General features: G+C 43.5%; 1 protein-coding gene across 3 annotated transcripts in view; it reads right to left on the minus strand.

The window, feature by feature from the left end:
• KIF26B (kinesin family member 26B) overlaps positions 1-9,831 on the minus strand; it is a 412,305-nt gene extending 402,474 nt beyond the window's left edge. For all 3 annotated transcript variants that reach the window (XM_077344354.1, XM_077344338.1, XM_077344346.1), the window contains exons 1-2: positions 9,196-9,831; positions 8,076-8,477 (exon numbers count right to left, since the gene is read on the minus strand). In XM_077344354.1, the coding sequence (XP_077200469.1) occupies positions 8,076-8,477; positions 9,196-9,258 (465 nt within the window). In that variant the 5' untranslated portion in view covers positions 9,259-9,831. The remainder of the gene's footprint in view (positions 1-8,075; positions 8,478-9,195) is intronic.
• Between the last annotated feature and the right edge of the window lie 13,887 nt (positions 9,832-23,718).

Raw genomic sequence — 23,718 nt, forward strand, 5'->3', positions numbered from 1 at the left:
TTCGAGGCGTGAGCTTTCAAGTGCAAGCATTCTTCCTCAGACGCAGATATCTGAGGAAGAGTGCTTGTGCTCGAAAGCTCACGCCTTTAATAAATCTTTGTTGGTCTTAAAGGTGCCACTGGACTCTGATTGTTTGTTGTACTGCTTCAGACCAACATGGCTACCCACTTGAATCTACTCACATTCCAGTGACAGATGAAACTAGTTTTGTGGTATTTTGGCCCATTTAAACAATAGGTCTGCACAACTGCCAAAGCCTATTTGTATTCTATTAGCCATCTTCAATATTTTACATGGCAAGTCAAATCCTGTAGGACTCTCGTTGCTTATGGATATCAGATTTCATCCATGTTTGCAATCATTCATTCCCTTAATTGACATTTTGTGAATGCAAGATTTGTGCAGATCTTATTGCCAGTTGTTGGGACTTTGGTCTAGACAGGTCCATGCCATCCATGTCTTAGTGGCTGGGCAGCTCTGTGTTCATTGATCTTTCTGTCTTCATGAAGAAGAGCATCTTGCCTTTGGATATGTGGGGAAACAATGTGGCACAGTGTAGGTAGTCAATAGGTTGGAGTAAGCTAATACATCTGCTGATGGTTCTCATGGTCGTATTGCATTGATCACCCAGTTTGTGAATGTGGGGTCTGTTGAGCCACATTGAAACACTGTATTCTGCAGTAATATACACTAGCCCCAAAGCTGTGTTCCAGCAAACACACCCTTACTTGTACCTCATAATTTTTAGAGAACATTGTTTCATGGTTCATTTTCATGGCTACATTAGTAAGATGATGGTCCTGATGAGGTCCTCACGAGGGTAATGCCAAGGTACTAAGGTGTATGAAAGTATGTAAGTCAGTTGCCCTTAAGGTAGACATTCAATTCACAGTTGGCAAGATTATTATTGAGATGGAAACAGGAGCATTCTGTTTTTTCTGTACTGTACTGAAAGAGGTATGTACAAATTCACAAGAATAATAAAAATATTACTTCTGAGCATACTTATAATGGATTATTATATTCACAGTTGCCTTATAATTGACTGTCTCAGCTATATGCATTTTAAGTATGGAATAAGTATAAGAAATAAAATATATTTTGCTGACTACAGTTTTAAAGCTCTTTGGCTGACAGTAGTTAAGAGAGCTAATGAAATTTCCAGGCTGTTACCAGCAGGAGTCCCAAAAACCTTGTAAGTCAGCTGGATTCATAAATGATAAATGGGCAAGAATTAAAATGCACATTTGATTAGTCTTTCTGTTACAGTCAGATTTTACCAGTAATTTTGACCAAAGAAGAAAATATAGCTTATCCTAACTTAAGCTGATATGTCCTACACCAAATTCAACATCTAGCTGAACACTTAAGCGGCTGGAAACAGACAAAGCTAGATAATAACATTGTCCTCAGCATCACTGTCCTATTGTGCTTTTCTGATCCTTGTAATCCACCACCCTAATTTCTGCTGCTACAGCGCCAGCCAGACTAAGAGGGGGAAAAGAGAATAAAAACAATCTCTCTTTGGCTTCCACAACATAGATTGACTTCTAGGAAACAAGAAGTTGGCTGGAAAATGACAGCAAAACTTGAACAGACAAACTGGAGCAGGAGAGAAGAGCAATGACCTTAGGGAATTGGAGGCAGACCACTATCTGTGGCACACTGGAGCCAAAGGTTCCAGGTTGTGACATAAAAGTGAATTAATGTCAGGGGAATATTGACAGTGATGCTTTGGAAGGCAGAGGTTGAACTTGGTGCTCTTCTATAATTTTCTAACCCCATGCAGCTGTTATCTAACCATTTTTTTAACAAAAGAAAGATATTTACAGTCATCTGCGCTTTATTCTATTGTAATGCTACTGGCCAGCTGAGTTTGTAATCTGCTGGCCAAAGCATCTTTTCCGATAATGTTGCTGATACCTGGTTTGGTGCAGAATGTACCTTTATGCAGTACAGTCATGCACAGGCAACACAACGTAAAGCACAGCCCACATACAATGACAGTTAACAGCTAAAGAAAAACTTCAAGTGCCTATTTGGAGAAGTCAGGAAACCTGCACATGGTTCTAACTTGCACATTAATTCTGGACACTTTCTTTCTTTTCCTACAATGGGCTTTTCTGCTAATAAATTCATAAAATAATACTAACAGGGAGGAGGACTAATAATAAGAGTCAGTGAGGAAATGCCGTACAAAACAAAAAGTCTGCTGGCAAACGTCAACCTCCAAAAAGATGACTAGAGGGCCTGGGTCAGAGTAAGAGGTACTTCAGCAATGCTGTCCTCAACCCATATAGGACTTTAAAGGTCAATATCAGCAACTTGAATTGGACCTGGAAGAGACTGGAGCCAGCAAAAATGAAATTACTGGATTAATATGGTCCCAATAACACACTCCAAACAGCATTCTGGCCACAACATTCTGTACCAGCAATAGGTTCTGGGCAGTTCTTATCTGCTGCCTTTGAAACAGGAGATCACACTATCATCCTGCAGGGTCTCACATGGTAGTCCCCATTCAGTCTCTTATGTAAAGCTGTTAGGAGACATGATGTGTGCATGCAGTATTGGATGGCTTCAGTATGCTGACAACATTCAGGTATACATCTTTCTATTGAGATCTCTTAGGGATGCACTAGAATCCTAGAGCCACTGTGTGAATGCTGTGGTTAAATGACTGAAACCGAACAAAATGAAACTGAATCCCGACAAGAAAAGAACATCATCCTTCCCACTTTTGATGGGGATCAGCTGACCCTTCCTGACTTGATAAAGAGGTTAAGGTTATACTGGGTACAGTATTACTGCTGGAGTAGCTAATGTAGCTGCAAACACCACTTTCTTCTTGGAAGGTGGTCTATTACCTAGACTCAACTGATCCAGCCACCTGAATCCATGCCACAGTAAGGATAAAGGAGACTACTGAAAGGAACTCTATACAGCTCTCTGCTCAAAACCAACTAGAAATGCCAATTAATGTAGAATGCCACAGCTTAGTCATTGTAAGGAACTAGTCAGTGCATGCAGATTACACTCATTCTGCAGTCACTCCATTGGCTGCCCATTAGTTACCGGGTTCACAATTCAAGGTACTAGCTGTCGTATGGCCTTGGAACCTCCTATCTGCAGGACTACCTCTCCTTCCATGCCCCGCAATAAAAACTTCATTCATCTGAACAGGGTCTTGTATAGGAGCCACTCTGCAAAGATCAACAGCTTCCCATGCATGTACATTCTCTGTAGTGGCCCCCATCCTTCGAAATGGGCTGCTTATGGAGGTAAGAAAGGTGTCCACATTTCTGCTTTATGCAAAATTCTTCAGGAGCACATTTTTATAAAGAAATAGGATTGCAGTAGAACAAGAAGGACCTAATATGTATCTGTAGCTGTATGTTCATCTTGTTCTCATTGCATTATGTTTCTACTGATTTTATTTATTTTTTTATATTTATATACTGCCCTCCCTCATGGCTCAGAGCAGTTTATTATTATGTAAAACTATTCCCTGCACTGATTAATAGGTCAGATTTACTACTTGCAACTCATTCCAGATTTCTGCTATCCTAATCCTATTGCACTGTTTATTAGATATCTCTTTGTCTATTGATTGGATTGGATTGATTGATTACATGATTACCTACATCTATTGGCTGATTACATTTACATTATAAGAAAGGTGGACAAAGAAATAAAGAAATCATCAACAGGAAGTTCTAGAAATTAGAGCTTTAAAAGGCTTCACTTGTAATATTTTCCTCTCTGACTTCTAACTAGCTTCTGCATATGTTTTTACCAGTTTTTCTACTTCACACTGTCATCACTATATCACACCATCTGCAATTTTCCCGTATATTTCTTGTTTGCTCCGAGTCTACCTGTAGCCAGTTGCTACAAGAAAACTTCAACAACATCATTATTCTGCATCTTCAGTCATTCCTGACCTTCAGCTCATTGGCCTTTTGTTAGCACTTTTTCCACTACTAGTACTGCAGTAGCAAGTTCAGGAGAAAATATTAGGAATTCCTAGGCAATGTTTTCAGTATTTGTAAAGTGATATAACAACTGCAGTTGCTCAAAGATTTGGGCCATTTCTTCAGGACACCACAACATTTTTGTACATTTTGCAAAACCAGCTTTGGACTGGCAATGATTCCTATTAAACAAACCTGCTATTCAGAGGCTCCTATTCAGGCTTTAGTCAGGTGTGCAGGATCTTCCATATTTTGTTTCAAAGAGCACATAAATAAATAGTGACACGCAGCTCAAAAATGTTAAAGATCCTTGAATATCAATCAATGTTTTCACTTTGTATCTCTTGACACAACCCACCAAAGAAAACTCTTTGAAGCTGAAGAGCAAATATTACCATTTGATAACATTTGGACTTGATAGTGCAAGCCAAGTTGCCTAAATGTCACAGTCATGGAACTCACTAGCTAGACAGCATAAACAGAGTTACTACGGAAGACAGCTACACTTACAATTCTTTTAAGCCTTAGTTAGCATAAGGGCTTCCCTGGTTCTTTCGCAGCAAAGTGGTTAGTCTCTCGAGATGGCAACTCCATCCCACTGTCTTCAAACAGTGACTTTAATAGGGCTAAATTTCACAAAAGCCTAAATGACCAATCTAAATAAAGTACGAAATCTTGAATGGATTGCATACAGACTGCATATATATGGCCGTTTAGGGTAGAGATCTTTTTCATAGTGGCTCCTCACCATCCATAAAACCATTCCCCTAAGAAAAGAAGAGTTGGTTCTTATATGTCACTTTTCTCTACATGAAGGCGTCAAAGTGGCTTACCATCTCCTTCCTTTTCCTCTCCCCACAACAGACACCCTGGGAGGTAGGTGAGGCTTAGAGAGCCCTGATATTACTGCTCAGTCAGAACAGGTCACCCAGCTGGCTGCATGTGAGGGAGTGCGGAAGCAAACCCAGCTCGCCAGGTTAGAAGTCCTGGAAGTATTTTTTTAGGTGTGAAGGGGACAGCAGGCGATTAGGACCTGATCAATACCATCTCAATATTTTCAGGCACATTTCTACATGTCAAATAAAATTATAATCTACATAATCTATTATGATCTATTCAATTCTATATTGTTGAAATAAGTCTATCACGGTCATTAAAATTAAAATTATAGAAAGCTGTGTGTTCAAGTATGGAATATACTTTCTACCATAAACTAAATTAAAAATTCAAATAGGATGGCAACTGTACTTTTTCAAAAAAAGTATAGAATATTAGATGTGTCCAGAGTCCATGGGCAACTACTGTTAATTGGTGAGAAAGGAGCATTCTTCATATGGTCAGCAGTTTTCTCTGTCTTTAATTTAGGTCTTCCAGGGTAAAAATATATGCCATAGTGTTCTTCCCTTCACTAGCACGGACACTTGATTATAGAAGCCACCCCTGAACCTGATACATATATTACCTTTATGGTAGGGGTAATTTCAGTTATACACAAAGAAGTCTTGCTATTGCACATAAGGCTCGTGTATTGTAGTCACAATGATTTGTGATTCTACTTTTCATATGTTCGGCTCCCTTTAACAGCTAGTGTTTTTCACACCCATAACCATTCGAAAGAGAAGACTAGCTCAGTAATGTAGAATCCTCATAAAGCAGAAATTAGAACAGAAGTATATATGATGGATAAGCCTTTAATGATGCAGAGTTACCCTGATTTGTCAAGTGAGCTGCCACTCCTCAGCAATATAGTAATGCAGCATGCACAAGCTCATGATCCTTTATGTAATGCTTTTTCCATAAAAGGGCTGTATGGTACCTAACTAAATCCTCCAAGCAGCTTACAAATGTAGCCAAGCTATGAAATATCATAATACACCATGGATACCTTAGTAGAGAATAACCCACAAACAAGCCCTTCTCTCCAGGACTATTCTTGCACCCTTCCATTTCTTCTCAATGTCATTGATCATGTTTATTGCATGCTAAATTATCCAAATGACAAGCCTCCTGTAACAAGCAAGGCTTTCTTTTGCCAATGTCCCTTCATGCACAAATGAAATATCACGTGATCAACTCCGATCATCCAAGTGCCATTTTACATCAAAGGCAATATGCCTGTTGGTATAGCGGCAGAAACAAACCAGAATTACACTGTATAATTGCAAAGGAAATTGTAGTGGAAAGTGATGTATCTCACACTGAGAACAGAACAAAACAAAACAAGGGAAGGTCACTGATGGGAATGGTCTGAAGGGCAAATTTTTCAGGGAAATGGTAGGAACACAAAGTGAAGCATGAATGTTGTCCCTTAAAGTACCTAAAATTTATGCTTAATTGTTTACTGCCTGCTCGTCCTTTAAATATTTGTCTGAAGGCCATTCCTATCAGTCCCCCTCTATGTCCTGGTCTGTCTTTGGTGCAAGATACTGCAAAACAAAAGCTACTGTTTTTCTCAGGAGGCCACATGATTGTCTTAACCAGGCTTTCTCAACCAAGGTTTCATGAAATCCTGAGGCTTCTTGACAGACGTGGAAAGGTTTCCAGAATAAGTGGTTCATTAATTTTTAATATATTTTACAAATTGCTAAACACTTATCCCAAAATGGCCAATGATGGGTCTGGAGGGGGTGGGAAGGGGAGGGGCCTCAGGTGGTCATGTACACAGCTATGCTTCTGCACAATCATGTCACTTCTGGGGCTTCTTGAAGCCTGAATAATGTTTCAGGGGTTTCTTAATGGCAAAAAAGTTGAGAAAGGCTGGTCTTAACCAACACATTTGCATTAATGATGAAATCCAGTGGACATCTGCCGAGCTGCTGCGTTAAACACAAAAATGAGACGGCAAAGCAAGTGTAACTAAACTAAAATAGATGCAATTAATATCAAGAAATTTTAGAATTTCAGAATTGGTACCAAACAAATGGCACTTTTATACTTACTGCACATTAAATGAGCACAGGGTTCAACAATTTTTAATTTTCCTTACAACAGTTTCCATCTATGATGACACATGCTTGTACGGCACATGTGATATATAGTCAGGAGAGCCTAAGATTGTCTGGCAGCCAGGCAAGAGACATTCAGAGGTAGCCACTGCCTGCCCCCAAATCACAGCCCTGGTATTCCTTGGAGGTTGCCTCATGTTATCTAGGACCAACCCTGCTTAGTTTCCAAAATCTGAGAATATCAGGCTTGCCCGGGCTCTCCAGGTGGGTCACACGGGGCTCTACCCATTATTTACCGCAGGTCAATGTTACACTATTGGGAACCCTCCTTTACCCTACTCATAGTGAACCTTGGAGAGAGAGCCTCTTTTTTGTCAGATGGGAGCTCTTTTCATATTTACAACATGCAGAGAGAATCAATGTGTGGGAAGCAGTGGAACTACACTCACCATCAGCACTTCTGCCTTTTGTGTGTTATTGGCTCTATGTGCTCAGATTCTACACATTCATAGTCAATACATGGAGATCATTCAAGTGGTCAGTGGTCAGTCTCCCCTATGCCTTTATTCTACCTGCATTATGAAAGCCTGAAGAGGGCTGTAGTTTTCAAGAAGTATTTTTCTGTACGGAGGAGCATCTAAACATGGCATCTCCAACCTGCGATATGAATCAATGGACCCCACCAACGCTTAGTATCTTCTTAAGAACCAGTCCCAAGGCCAAAGACTGCTCACGAGACCATCCAGTCATGTGGCGACTGCTGTTTTAGCTGCTCTGCTGTGAACACCCAGCACCTCATTTACACAAGCAGGACTGGACAAACAACCCTAGAATTTCCTAGAAGTAGCAACGCATAACAGATGAGGCAGAAAGAGGCGTCAAGACAGCCCCATGCATGACCACCTCCTAGTATGAGCTTCTGTCATGAACTGTATGCACTGAACTGGGCCTTTGGGGAAGGGTGGTTATACATTTTAAAATTATCATTATTATATGCTTTCATTATTATTATTATAATATATATCAGTGGCTGACACATGCAGGGAGAGTCGGAATAAATATAGGGTGAGGCTGAGCCCTCCGAATTAGCTCTCCGAACTGCAGGCTTTGGCCATAGATCTCCGTGGCCGAAGCGGGCCGGGCGCCCGCGACTCACCTTGCTGCCGAAGGGCCCGGGGAGGAGCAGCTTGAGCGCCTGCCTCTTCAGCTCCACCAAGCGGGCGTTGCAGTTCTCGCACCAGACGCCGCGGTCGGAGCCGGGGGAGGAGCCTCCGCCGCTGCCGGAGCCGGGCGAGCCGGTGCCGAATCCCGGCGAGCCCCCCAGCGACCCGGGAGAGCTGGTGCCGATGCCCGGGGAAGCGGGCCCCGGCGAGCCGGCGAAGGAGCCCGGCGACGAAGTGCCCGAGCCAGGCGAAGGGGTGCCGGACGAGCCCAGAATGGAGCCGGCTCCTTCGGGGGCGGGGCGGCTCCCGGCCCGGGATTCCTCGTAAGCTTTCCGGTACCAGCTTTCCGGGGAGAAGGGCGCCGTGGACTTGGTCGGGGAGCAGGGGTCGGTCACCTGCGGGGGGCGGGGAGGGAGGGAGGAAGGAAGGAAGGGGGAACAGGTCAGCGCTGGCGAATGGGGGGGGGGGAACAAAGTTGAATGGGTGGATCGCGCCGAGTCCCCAGCGACGCGTACAGATGAGCCCTAACAATAGCTTTAGGCAGCCGAAACAACTCCTCTCCTCCACCCCCCCCCCCCCGTCTGGTCATCAAGCAGAGAAATCTGCGGTCACTACCTGAGAGCGATTCCCCGTAGAGAACCGGGGGGGGGGGGGGCGGTGGGTTGCTGCGTGCTCCCCAGCCGGTCTACAATGCGTGTGCCTAGACCTTCTGAAATCGGGGCTGTGTTTATGCCCTGAAAGAAAGGCGAGCCTGCAAGGAATGGGGCATATTTTGCAAAATCGCAGCGGAATAAGGTGGTTGTGGGCAGTAACCGGGAACCTGAGGCTGCAAAAGTTCAGCAGTGCTCCAGGGCCAAGAGGAGGCTCCTGCTGCTGCAGAGAAAGGAAAGGGAACATGCTCAGATTTCAGACAGTTCAGTGGGAACAGCAGGGGGACTCTAGCGAATGCACCTGGGTCAGAGGCATGCAGTTTAATCATCAGGTTAAGGGTCTGGCTCATCTCTCCTGTTCTGTGCAGGCAGAGAATTTATAAAGCAACAACACACCCCTTTTGTATGGGTGCATCCTGAGATGTAAAGCATCCTTGCATTCTCTTATTTAAGGGCAACTTACCCCATATTTCCTGCTTCGGGTTGTGACTGCAATTCTCTCTTTATTCCCGGCCACAGAATTCATGATGCTCTCTTGTACACACGGGAGAATTTCCTGAAAATTTGTATCCGACAGGGAATTTTTCAGATCCAATAAGGCTGGTGCCGGCTGTACGCTCCGCTCTGGAAGTCAATATGTGGGATTTCTTTTCCTCCTCCCAGAAATCCTGGAGCTCACAGAAAGGCTGCCGATGCTCAGGAAACCAAAGAGAGGGTTAGATTTTCTTCAGATCATTTGTCCTCATTGTCCTCTGCCTCATTTATTTCCACTCTTGATTTCTGCAGAAATCCAAAGGATCAGCGTTTTTCCTCCCAAGCAGACAGTGCCAGTTTGCCTCCACAACTAGCAGGAATAATCACATCCAAGAGAGATTTTAGAAAAGAAAGGGAGGGTGTGTGTGTGTGTGTGTGTGTGTGAGGGGGGGGGAGAGGGAGAGAGCGAGAGAATTGGGAGAGGTGGGTGTTCCTTCGAGGCAGGGATTTCTCCCTGTGCTACTTGGTGGTATGGTAACTTGTTTCCTTCACCACGGTTTCAGACTGAGTTGAAAGAAATCCTCCTAAAATCTCGGGATCCAGTCTCTGGGAGGAGCCTTGGAGTTGCTGGCAGCCAATATCTTTCAGCCCATTTTTGCCTGACAGTTTTGTAAGGGGAAGAGGGAAGCACACAGCCCTCCTTGAGCGCGGAGGAGCTGCAGACCGCTCACAGCCGACACCTCCAAAGGCTGGGGAAATGCTGCTGCTTTTGCTGCCGAGGTTTAACTACCAACGCCTTGCTGTGGACTAACTGAGGGAGGGGGGGTCCATTTTATTTGCAGCCTTTCTTGATAGGCATTGGTGATTGCTTGCCACCACCAAACCAGTTGGTTGATGGTTGGCATTCAGTGATAGTGGTGAATATAAGATTTTGGTAAATGCTCTGTAGGCAGGAGGGTGCCTGAGTGGAAGGAGTGCCCAGGAGAGGATAGCAGAGTGCAGTCTTTGACACACCTGTGGCGGTCTCTGGCATTTCTCTTCTGACATGACGTCTGACATTATATTAGCTTCGTGTGTAGACAAAAACCTCTGAAGGCCAAGTGGTTAACAATAAAACTCCTAAGATCTTAACTATGGAGCTTTTGGGCTCTTCTGCTTCAGGGAGGAATTTCCACCATGTAATTTTTAGACTGTAAAAATAGTAGAAGTATGGCTTGAAGGTTTCTCACCAATCAGCTGGCAGGACAGAGATAATATGCAGAAATTAGGGCAAATTCCTCCCTTTTGGTTAAAATGGAACGCAGGCATGATTAAAGCTTTTCTTAGCACTCCCAAATCCAGATTTTGTACCAAGATAGCGCAGCACTATAGAAGGCAAAATATATGGGAGGTGTTTTACTTATGCTTGCTTTGTATGTATGCTTGCCAGTATGATTCCGAGTGTGTGGGAATGGGAGTGTCTTGGATTTTGGGGGGGGAAAGCAGGAATGGGACTCTTATCCAGGCAGTAGCCAGCATCTCTCTTTCTTGAACCCTGCAGGCTTTGGTAGACATTTGGGAGCAATCCACAAGTCATGGAAATCAATGGCAAACATGTAACCGTGTAAGCTAATAATATTGTGTCTCAGTGTGTGCACACACTACAAAAATGCCACACTAACCCCAAAAGGAAGATTTCCCCAAAAGAAAGTAAACCTATGTTCTGCACTATAACAAATCTGTGTGAACTTTTGCATGCACAAAACCAGGAAATATGAATAGCCTTGGCCGGGGTATGATGACGGCTCCTAGCTTAATCTCTCCGGCTGGTGTCGAATAAGGAATGATGCTTTTATTTCTCCTACATAATAAGAACCTTAGGACCAGTCTACATATTAGTGTTACCACCTGGAAACTATTCAGAATCACTCCACATGGCATGTGTTATCATAGTCAAACCTCACATTTATACCAGTTAAAGCTCAAAGCACTTCATATTCTCATTAACTTTTGCAGCAGCCCTGTTGTAATCCCCATATTAGAGATGTGGAGTTGAAGCTAAGGCTATCTAGTGTTTCATGCAGAGGCAAGATTAAAATGGCAAAGTTCTTGATTTATGCCTCAGTTGCTTAGCCATGCCACGTTCATTCTCAGAGTTGATTGTTTGTGTGGAATCATGTACCACCTGCCCTGGGTGATTTTCTCCCTGCTTGTAAATTACCTTACGTTATTGTACATTCAAACCAGCATGGAATGAAATAATCACTGCAAGAACTTCATTTATTGTGTGATAATAGGAACATTCTGAAAAAAGTTTCAAAGAAATGTTCGCAGAGTTAATTGTAACGTATGAGAAATTATATGATAGTTCCGGAGACCGTGACTGAGCACCTGGGGAATGCTCCTTCCATGGTTTGCTCTGGTCTTCTGGTGGGTGCAGATATGCATGCGTGGCAGCTCCACACAAAGGCTTGGTCTCACCCAGCAAAAGTGTTTCTTCACCAACCACTTAGTTAACTTGCATTCCTTTGTGACTTTAGCACAAGGTGGCATTAAAAAAAAGACAGAAATATTATGATAGGTCATGTTCCTTGTTTGAGGAGTCCTGGATCTTAGGAACGCGGGGATGGCCTCAAGCTTCATAACTCGCTTCAGTTCTTTCTGAGGCATCTGTTTTGGCTGCTGCTAAAACACCACACTGAACTAGGTGGCTCATCTGGACCAGCAAACAAATTAACATGTTTAAAGCAGGAAATGATGTGAATACAGTGTAGTGATGAGAGTATCAGATGGGGGTCTGGGGCATCCAGGCTCAGATCCCCGATGGGAGTAGAAGGGAATGAGACGGCTGCTTTGGGATCCCCAAGGTGGAGAACGGAAACAAACAAACAGTGGAAATATACATTTTGCTTACTTATTCGTTTATGTTCGCTCTCCCCAATATGAACCTAAAGTCGCTTCCATTGATCTCACTTCTGTTGGACTTTCACAACAATCCTGTGAGGTAGGTGAGGATGAGTGTGTATATAGGATCATAGAATCAAAGAGTTGGAAGGGGCCATACAGGCCATCTAGTCCAACCCCCTGCTCAACGCAGGATTAGCCATAAGCATCCTAAAGCATCCAAGAAAAGTGTGTATCCAACCTTTGCTTGAAGACTGCCAGTGAGGGGGAACTCACCACCTCCTTAGGCAGCCTATTCCACTGCTGAACTACTCTGACTGTGAAAAAAATTTTCCTGATATCTAGCCTATATCGTTGTACTTGAAGTTTAAACCCATTACTGCGTGTCCTCTCCTCTGCAGCCAACAGAAACAGCATCCTGCCCTCCTCCAAGTGACAACCTTTCAAATACTTAAAGAGGGCTATCATGTCCCCTCTCAACCTCCTTTTCTCCAGGCTGAACATTCCCAAGTCCCTCAACCTATCTTCATAGGGCTTGGTCCCTTGGCCCCAGATCATCTTCATTGCTCTCCTCTGTACCCTTTCAATTTTATCTACGTCCTTCTTGAAGTGAGGCCTCCAGAACTGCACACAGTACTCCAAGTGTGGTCTGACCAATGCCGTATACAATGAGACTATGACATCTTGTGATTTTGATGTGATGCCTCTGTTGATACAGCCCAAAATGGCATTTGCCTTTTTTACCACTGCATCACACTGCCTGCTCATGTTTAGTTTACAATCCACAAGTACCCCAAGGTCTTGTTCACACACAGTGTTACCTAGAAGCGTATCCCCCATCCAGTAGGCATGCTTTTCATTTTTCTGACCCAGATGCAGAACTTTACACTTATCTTTATTAAATTGCATCTTGTTCTCATTTGCCCATTTTTCCATTGTGTTCAGATCTCGTTGAACTCTGTCTATATCTTCCGGAGTATTTGCCAGTCCTCCCAATTTGGTGTCATCTGCAAACTTGATGAGTAGTCCCTCCACCCCCTCATCTAGATCATTAATAAATATGTTAAAAAGTACCGGGCCAAGCACCGAGCCCTGAGGTACCCCGCTACTCACCTCTCTCCAGTCCGATGAAACACCATTGACAACAACTCTTTGAGTGCGGTTCTCTAACCAATTCCCTATCCACCTAACTATCTGAAAATCCAGATTGCAGTCCTTCAACTTATCCATCAGAACCTCATGGGGAACCTTGTCAAAAGCTTTACTAAAATCCAAGTAAATGACATCAAAGTAAATGACATCATATGACTAACCCAAAGTCACTCAGTAGCTTTTTGTGGCAGAGTGAGGAATTGAACCTGGTTCTCTCAGATCCTAACGCAGCACTCTTAAACTGCAACATAACATTTGTATTTCTTGAGCAGCAGAAGAGAGAAAGATGCCCCCCCCCCCGTAATTCCTGCCAGCATAACACACTGGCATAGGGATTCCAGCGGCCCATGGAAGAGACTGTGCTGCTCAGTTCTGGGATTCAGAGAATTCTGCAGATGGGGCCCCAGCCACTTAAGAGTGACTGGAAGCAGGCTTCAGATGTGTGCTTGTATATACATAACTATTACTCACTCAGTCGTAAAAACCACAGGTTGCTCACACAGGAGTGTTGTAAAATTCACTTATAGACTTGTGCTTGTTTATGTGCATGACCAAGAGGGGGGCCTTTAGCTGACGATTCATTGGCTGTCTTTGAGGTTTTTTGGAGACACCCGAAAACAGCAGTCCCCAATCTTTTTATCACCGGGGACCGGTCAACGCTTGACAATTTTACTGAGGCCCGGGAGGGTAGCCTTTTGCCGAGGGACGTCGCCGCCGTCACCTGAGCTCCTGCTCCATTTGTTTTCCCGCCGGTGCCCCTGACTTTCCACCACCCGCTCGGGGGCGCTGCTAGCCATGGTGGCCTCTGGAGAGCACCAAAGGTGAGCTGGCGGCAGAGTGGCAGGGCAGCCCCCGAGGCAGCAGCTGGGGAGGAGGACGAGGAGAAGCCGCGGCCCGGTACCGACTGATCCACGGACTGGTTCCGGTCCCCAGACCGGGGGTTGCGGACCACTGCCTGAAAAGGATGATGCTCATCATTGATTATTGGCCTGTTCGCAACATGCTGATTGAATGAAATGGCTCAAAACACACATACACACAATACATTAAACCTTTAAAATACTTCACCTTTGTATGAACAGGTTCCATGTGTTCGGTGAGAGCCAGCATGATGTAGTGGTTAAAGAGTGGTGAACTCTAATCTGGAAAACTCTGTTCTACAGTAAAAAGGACTGCAGGCTGGATTTTCAGATGGCTAGGTGGATAGGGAACTGGCTAGAAAACTGCACCCAAAGAGTGGTTGTCAGTGGTGCCACAGGACTCCGTACTGGGTCCGATACTTTTCAACATTTTCATCAATGATCTGGATGGGGGGTTGGGGTACGTGGACTTATTAAATTTGCAGATGACACCAAATTGGGAGGAGTAGCAAACACCCCAGAAGATCGAGATAGAGTTCAACGAGATCTGAACATGCTGGGAAAGTGGGCAAATGAGAACAAGATGCAATTCAATAAGAAGAGGAGAGTTCTACACCTGGGTCACAAAAATGAGAAGCCTGCATACGGGATGGGAGATGCACTTCTGGATAGCACTGTGTGTGAACGAGATGTTGGGGCACTTGTGGACTGTAAACTAAATATGAGCAGACAGTGTGATGTGGCGGTAAGGAAGGTGAATGCAGTCTTGCAGAGACATCACATCAAAACCACAAGATGTCCTAGTCCCACTGTATGCTGCATTGGTCAGACCACACCGGGAATCCTGTGTGCAGTTTGGGAGGCCTCGCTTCAAAAAGGACGTGGACCAAATTGAGAGGTTGCAGAGGAGAGCAACAAGGATGATTCGGCATCTGAGGACCAAGCCCTATGAGGAAAGGCTTAGGGACTTGGGAATGTTCAGCCTGATGAAGAGGAGGTTGAGAGGGGACATGATTGATGTCTTTAAGTATTTGAAAGGTTGTCACTTGGAGGAGGGCAGGGAAAGGTTCCTGTTGGCAGCAGAGGATAGGACCCACAGTAATGAGTTTAAACTACATGTAGAATTATATTGACTACATATCGGGATGGGGGGAGGGAATTAATGGATTAGTTCAGCAGTGGAATCAACTGCCTAAGGTGATGATGAACTCCCCCTCACTGGTGCTCTTCCAGCAGTGGCTGGACAGCTACTTCTCCTGGATGCTTTAAGCTGATCCTGTGTTGAGCAGGGGGTTAGACTAGAGGGCCTGTATGGCCCTTCCAACTCTATGATTCTGTGATTCCCCACTCCTCCACATGCAGTTAGCTTGGTAACCTTGGGATATATGATATTTGACATTTGCTTGGATGGTATTTTCTGATTATCTGGGACCATATAATAAATGACAGATGGGCTAGTCACAGTTCTCTTAGACCTCTCTCAGCTCCACCTGCCTCACTGGGTGTCTGTTGCGGGCAGTAGAAGGGAAAGGTATTTGTAAGCCACTTACAAACCCTTCACTACTCCTTTGGGTAGTAAAAAGTTGCATATAAAAACCTCCAACTCTTCTTTGAGGAGAAAATGTTATATTTCCCCCTCCTGCGAATAGTAGCAATTGGGACAATACAGCACAAAGGAGGAAGACACGTCTTGACATTGATGTCTGGCCCCTGGGCTGTCGTGAGCTCAGGCAGGCCTGTGCTGTTTGTGCCTCCATAAATAACTTTTAATTTTCCAGGATCAGCTCTTCTCATGAAGAACGGGCAGATTTGCTTTGTTCTTCATCAGCCCTTTAATTAATGCACTGTTAGATGTCCCTGCCGAACTGCATCTGCTCTGCTAGGGATCATCAGATTGAGTGTAATGGTATGCCTACCACAGGAGATTATAGGCAGAGGAGGATCAAAGGCGGGGTGGGCAACAGATTGGCCGGCTTGCTTGTAAATTCCCATTTGCAGGCTCCTGCCTTGTCACAGACCAGAAAGCACAGGAGCTACAGCATCTTGGTGTCTTCGAAGGTTTGCCGACAAGGAACAGTGAGTAGGCATGACACCAATTCAAACATGGTCAATGAGGCTATGTTTTACAGCTGACTGGTGGAGCAGGAAGCACACAAAAAAGCGACTATTTAAATATCAGGTGCTTTCCCACCATTCAGAAAAGACAGATGCTTTAGGGGAGCTGCAGCATCTGCCTATTGGGGGGGGGTGCAGACAAGACAAGCTCTCAAGAAATCTCCAGCATCACTTAGTAGATATTACCAGGAACACCATAGGTGAATACACTTATGGACATTATGATTATTGGGCTGAAGAAATCAGGATCATATGCAACTTGTACAGATTTGCAGAGAGAAGCAAAAGAAGCCACACTGCAACCATGTCCAAGAATGCTTTCAGGCACTCAATTTACCCCTCTGCAAGCATCCCAGGGTTCTGGTAGTGTCTTGTAGGACCACTAGTATTTAATTATGTGTTTGGAACTGCTTCTGTTTGGAGACTTATCACTGATGTAATGAGCAGTGCAGCTATTCATATGGATCCATCGCATCATCAGCCCCAAATTGTACTTTGTTGGCTTGGAAACAGTGAGTATAACAAACTGCCATACAATAACGCAATGGTGATGTACAGAAGACATTAAGCTATTTCAGGTGCTATCCCCATGACTGGGTTGATGTATCAAGTGATCCTAAATCACCCTGGTGGACAGATGTTCTTCTAACTGGGTGGTAGTCCCGCAGTGGTTTCTTTCAGTATCAATAAAAACAGAGACCCACTTGTGCATGCATTACACACACAGCAGCCTGGGCTTATATCTCAGGAAAGTATCTCTGAACTGGGGTTTAGAAGACCAAACATGAGAAGTGGTAGATAATAGTGGCACCTTAGAGACTAAAAGCATTTGTTCCAGCATGAACTTTCATGAGTTAGAGCTTACTTTTTTACTTGTTATTTGGCATCTAAAGAAATGAGCCCTGATGCATGACCGCTCATGCTGGAATAAATGTTGTTAGAAGAAGAAGAGTTGGTTCTTATATGCCGCTTTTCTCTACCCGAAGGAGGCTCAAAGCGGCTTACAGTCGCCTTCCCATTCCTCTCCCCACAACAGACACCCCGTGGGGTGGGTGAGGCTGAGAGAGCCCTGATATCACTGCCCGGTCAGAACAGTTTTATCACTGCTGTGCTGAGCCCGAGGTCACCCAGCTGGCTGCATGTGGGGGAGCGCAGAATCGAACCTGGCATGCCAGATTAGAAGTCCGCACTCCTAGCCACTACACCAAACTGGCTCTCTTTAAGATGTCACTGGACTTCTATCTTTCTTTGCTACAGTAGTTTGACATGGCCACTCCTCTGGGAAATGACATAGGTTAAGGGCAAGCTCAAAATGCCTTCTCCAAGTTGCAATTATTTTTGCCTCACCCTTCTAAAGGGGGTTAAAATAACTTCTTGGCTGTTCTTGAGCCTGAACAACTAATCCTGATGGGACTATAAAAACGTGGATGCTTTGCTCACCAGTACCATAACGCAAGTTCTACAATTTGGCATTAGCCTTCAGTATATCTTCCGGGAGTGTTTTCTGTATTCACCAGCACCAGCTAGTGAGCTCTTATTATTAGCAGCAACATGATGGTCATCAGTTTAATTGCAGCAAGCCCAGGAGCTAAAATGGCATATTCTCCAAATGTCAATATGTCATGTAGGAACTTCAGTGATTTGCATTCAGAAGCTGTAGTATCCATAGAGAAAATATGTGGGATAAGAGTGCCCTCTATGGGTAATAATGTGAAATGCAAGTACATATGTACCAACAACATCCTGCCTTAACTGTGTATCAGATTTTTGCATTCCACTTATTGGAATACTATTGCAGGCGAGAGAAGACAGACTAATTGAAGAGTGTGATTTAGGCAACATGTTAATGAAAGGATTGGCAGTCACAGTGTAATGAATAAATTGATTCAGTGGCCTACTGACATTGTCCCAATGAGTTTCTGGTTTGGTTTAGCCATAATGTGATAGTTGAAGCCTTGGGTGTATTTTTGTTTTTAGTCCTTTTCCCTTACCAACATTTTGCCCAAACTGAATTGAGATGGAGACAAAAAAATACTGCTTTCAGCCCCCCCTCCCACCCAAATTCTTTAAAATCTTGAAATTAAGAAAATGTAATGGTCCTATGCCAGAAATTACTAAAAGGAAACCCACCAGTTACAGAGCAGCATACTGGCTATTCCTTTTGTGTTAGTCATGCATGGAAGGGACCAGTCCAAACCGCAATGCTGGCACACTTCTGCGACCTCTGTCTCCCACCACCCACTCGAAAGAGAAAAGGAAGATGAGGACATAATACACAATATCTGTTGAGTGAATCCCTGCGGAATTCACAACAGAAGCCTCGTAGACAAATCTTCCTTTTTCACAGAGGCTGCCTAAAGTCTCAAGCTAGGATGGAGAAGGGAGGGGAAATGAGCAGTGCAAGCATATCTCACAATCCTCTGCAGCTCACTTGGGAAAGGAGATCCCAGGAGAATAAAATGTCCTCCCCAGATGAAGGTTTATGTCCCCAGGAGGGAAACAATATCTCGGGGATGCTTTGTATGAAGGAATGGAGACAGCAGGGCAGGCAACTAGGGAAGACATTTACATACAAGCCATCCATGTTCACTCTCCAACAGCTCCCAGGAAATACCACTGAGATGGGAATTGGGAAAGGAGGATTTGAAAACTGCTGTGTGGGACTATGGAATTAAGGCCTCCTGGATAGCCATTAAACAGGAAAAGGAGAGGGGACTAAAGCCCCATACTTCCCAATGGGCACACGGGGAGCGGGGGAAACCCACCAGAGGTTCTTGGGAATCTGGCATTGGTCCTGATGAGAGCACCACCTGTGCACACGGAAGCTGACACCTTGAATAAAACTTAGTCCTATGGTGCCATTGGACTCAAACTTTGTTCTGCTACTTCAGGCCAACTGGGGAGCAGTCATTTGGACAAGCATCCCCATATCTGTTGAGAGACAAGGACCAAATTATATTATTACTTACATAAATAAGGAAGGACATAATCTCTGATGAAAATTATTCATTGAAATGGGATTTATCTAGAGGCTGTCTTGGTTGGATCCTTCAGAATAAAAGACAAAGACAATATGCTCATTTGCATAACTTTATTGTAGGAATACATGTTGTAACTACATTCTTATATTTTGTATATCTATTTTTGTAAGCCAGAGGATAGGTTTTTTTCTCTGTTTTGTATTGCCACTGAACCCTCCTTTATTCTTGTTCTCTGTTAAGTTACAATACAATATGTTTGCCAGAGTAACCACTGGTTTGTAAATGCAACAACAACAGTTTGATTTTTCTATTATTATCATCTATACCTGATATGGAACTGGTGTATGGTTTGAAACACTATACAAACTGCATAGATGTTTTTATAACAGAATAGCTGAGGAGCACACTTAGTAAAGGAACAGAACATGCAGTGTTTATTTTATGCACCATCCTGCTTTTAATGCACATGCTAATCTGCTTTCTGCATTGTTTATGGTATGTCATGCCTTAGACAGTTTGCTGTTGGCATTGTGTTCTAATTCTGTAATCCTAGCCTTGTTGCATTTTTATTGGATATCTTATGCCAGGGGTAGTCAAAGATGTCCATGGACTACAATTCCCATGAGCCCCTGCCAGTGAATGCTCATGGGAATTGTAGTCCATGGACATCTGGAGGGCTGCAGTTTGACTACCCCTGTCTTATGCTGTCTGATTGCATTGGTTTCTTTTATAATTTTTAATCTGTCTGGTGTTTTAGTGAGAAAAGTATGCTATAAATGTAGCGAATAAATAGTTTTGACATATGCAAATTAGCAGACCATTGATGACTGTAAATTTGAACATTACTGTGCATCAGAGTCTCCAACTGTTTTGACTCAGCGGGCACCATTGGAAATCTAACACAAAGTAATGAGCCCAACCCGAAAATGGCTGTTGCAGGAGGCAGAACCAGCCGTAAAATGTTAGGGGGTGAAATTATTCATAACTCTGATGGTAGCGCTTCAGCATTTCAGGCAGAAACTCCGTTTGATGTTTTTTGACATGGACATATTGTTAAAAAATATTTTGACATACACCTAAGCTAGCTAGGAAACATTCTCCTGGCAGTAGACGTCAGACCTCCAGTAGCCAATCAGAAGCTCTGCTGACCCTACCCACTTCCTAAAATCCCCTGGCAGAGTCTAGGAAAGGGTCATGACACCCACTATAAATTGTTTTAGAACTTCCCATTTTTGTCATAAAATTACCAAACCTGGGGTAAATGGGAATTTTTAAATCACATTCCTTTAAAAGGTAAAGGTAAAGGTATCCCCTGTGCAAGCACCGAGTCATGTCTGACCCTTGGGGTGACGCCCTCCAGCGTTTTCATGGCAGACTCAATACGGGGTGGTTTGCCAGTGCCTTCCCCAGTCATGACCGTTTACCCCCCAGCAAGCTGGGTACTCATTTTACCGACCTCAGAAGGATGGAAGGCTGAGTCAACCTTGAGCCGGCTGCTGGGATTGAACTCCCAGCCTCATGGGCAAAGCTTTCAGATGGCTGCCTTACCACTCTGCTCCACAAGAGGCTCTTACATTCCTTTATTATTATTATTATTATTATTATTATTATTATTATTATTATTATTATTATTATTATTATATTTATATTTATACCCCGCCTCCCCCCGAAGGCTTATTATCAATAATCAATTGTGTTCTGGTAAGGAAAGGCAAGTTTTAAAATGATGACTGCTGCTATTTTGTTCTATTGCCTGTGTTTGCATCCATTGTGCAGAAAAATATACAATGCAAACACACATCTCTGTTTTTGTAATTGTTTTAATTGTGTGTATGTGTGGGCATGGACGGTTAATGGTTTGAAAACATGGTTTCATTATGTATATGTACGTTTTAATTTGTTATCCCCCTTGGTGGCCCTTCTGAGGGAACAAAGGTGGAATATAAACTTTGTCAAATAAATAAATCTCATCAGAGAGAATCTCATCATACTAATAGAATGATTCATATTCTTTTGTACTACCTCACTGAATTGTGTGAAATGAGATTATGACAATGAAATGAAAGTTCATGCCCCTATAGTCTTCTTATTGGCTGCCTGAAGCGAGTTTGCTCTGTGTTGGAACATTAGCATTTTGAGAGAATTTACACCGAAATGTTTTGATGTTCATATTATCACTTCAGAAAACAACTTCAAACTATGAAAATATTTGAAACCGTGGAAATTCTCCTTTTGATCCTCAGGTTATACACCCACCCAATTCCTCAAAGCTTTGCTGCTTATGAACATCATTATACTTCCTTCTCCCATATCCAGAGGCTTGATCCAGAAACCTCAGTAACTTCTGGAGCAAATGAGCTATAGTAAGGAGTTGTGTATGTGATTCACCATTGCATGTACTTTAGCTATGACAGCCAGAAGTACAGGTGAAATTTTCTCTGGCCCTAGAATGTGATGGCTGAATGGGTACACGTTTTACATACATAAGACTACACTGTGATATAAAACTGAATTGATGTTATCCCTTACCATAGCAATGGTAAATCTGAATACCTGATGTAAGCCAGGACTAAATCTGGGTTATGTTATGTATTTTCAAATTTAATTTCCATGTTAATTTTAGTAACGGTATGCCTGTGGAGTCAAGAGTAGGCACGTGCCAGCAGTTGCTGTGTTCTTCCTGAAAGATAATTAAAGCCACTTCCACTGCCTGTGTGGGGTCCGGAGGTGGTTTAGGCATGCTATGTGTATAGTTCTTCTGACCATATGATCTTCTGGTAACTCGCCAAGTGATTTAACCAAGTTTATTGGAGTCTTTCACTAGAGACAAAGATGCCTTCTAGAGTATCAAGAACTTTCTCAAAAATGTTATTATTTTTCAAATATAACAAAAAATTATTTAAAAACCAGAGCATCAATTTTTAAGCTTACTAAAAATAAAAATAATATTCTGATTCTTCAATATTATTGTATTTCATTAAGCTTTAACAGGTTAGTACAGTGGTACTGACACACTATGCTGAAAGGACCTATTGTCTTATCAGTAGGAAAGTATTACCCAGAGATAGAATCTATACTCTTCATTCACATGGTGAAAAATAGTTAATTAAAACATTCACACATCACTCTCTGTCCCGCCCCCCAAATATTCCTAGAAGTGTGTTTCTTATCATTTCATGTCAATCTTGTACACATAATCCTCTGTCTTGAAGGTAGTAAAGGAGGTGTATGATTGAAAGAACTATTTGTAGCTCCCTGAAAAATGATATGCAGAGGACAGTGTGGAAGAATTTATCGAGAAGCTGGTTGTAAAAAGAGACACCTTGCAAGGCAGAAGTATTTAAAAGGCTGTTTCTGTCAAGCACTGCTGAATAGATAAGATTCGAGGCCAGGGGTAGTCAAACTGCGGCTCTCCAGATGCCCATGGACTACAATTCCCATGAGCCCTGCCAGCGGATGCTCATGGGAATTGTAGTCCATGGACAAATGGAGGGCCGCAGTTTGACTACCCTTGTTCTAGGCTGTGCAGGGATTCCCAATCAGGGCTCTGGGTAACCCTGGGGTTACACAAGAGCTCCCCAGGGGTTATGTGGCTTTTCCCAGAAGTTTGGATGACCACTGACATCACTAGATGTCACTGGAGCCCACTTCCCCTGTTGCTGAACAGGCCTAGTCTCTTTCTCCACAATGGAAATGGTAAGCCGTTGTCTGATTGCCTCCTGCATCTTACTTCTGCATCCACTTGTCTGAAGGGGCATGTCACCACTATCAGGGTTCTTCAAAGCTTGAAAAATATTTCAGGGGCTGCTCAATGGTCAAAGGGTTGGAAAAGGCTGGAATGGGTACATACAGCTTTTAAAAATAGTAAAGGTCACAAAAAATGCTCCAGTGGTTAATCAAATGGCTTTTTATAATCAGGTAAACAAATGGAAGATAACAGTCAAATCAAGACCCTGAAAACAGATAAGCATTCTCTCGCTGAGTATTGATTTAACACATGCAAAATACGCCTGACCTTCCATTGCCTGGATGTGGGAATCTTTTTAAGTTCCATGCTTTGTGTAAATATGAAGGAAGGCAAAGTTCCCTATTTCAACTTATATATGGACAGAAGTCTATGAGCAGGATAACACAGGTTAAATGGAGGACTGCAGTACATAGCCATGGGCCTTTATTTCTAGTTCAAAAGATTTGTTTTTGTTTGTTTTGGTCTACTCTATGGAGCACATCAATTATTAAAAGGTAAAGGTATCCCCTGTGCAAGCACCGAGTCATGTCTGACCCTTGGGGTGACGCCCTCCAGCGTTTTCATGGCAGACTCAATACAGGGTGGTTTGCCAGTGCTTTCCCCAGTCATTATCGTATACCCCCCCGCAAGCTGGGTACTCATTTTACTGACCTCGGAAGGATGGAAGGCTGAGTCAACCTTGAGCCAGCTGCTGGGATCGAACTCCCAGCCTCATGGGCAGAGCTTAAGACTGCATGTCTTCTGCCTTACTACTCTGCGCCACAAGAGGCTCT

Source organism: Paroedura picta, chromosome 1, assembly GCF_049243985.1.
Source record: "Paroedura picta isolate Pp20150507F chromosome 1, Ppicta_v3.0, whole genome shotgun sequence".
Taxonomy (NCBI): Eukaryota; Metazoa; Chordata; class Lepidosauria; order Squamata; family Gekkonidae; genus Paroedura; species Paroedura picta.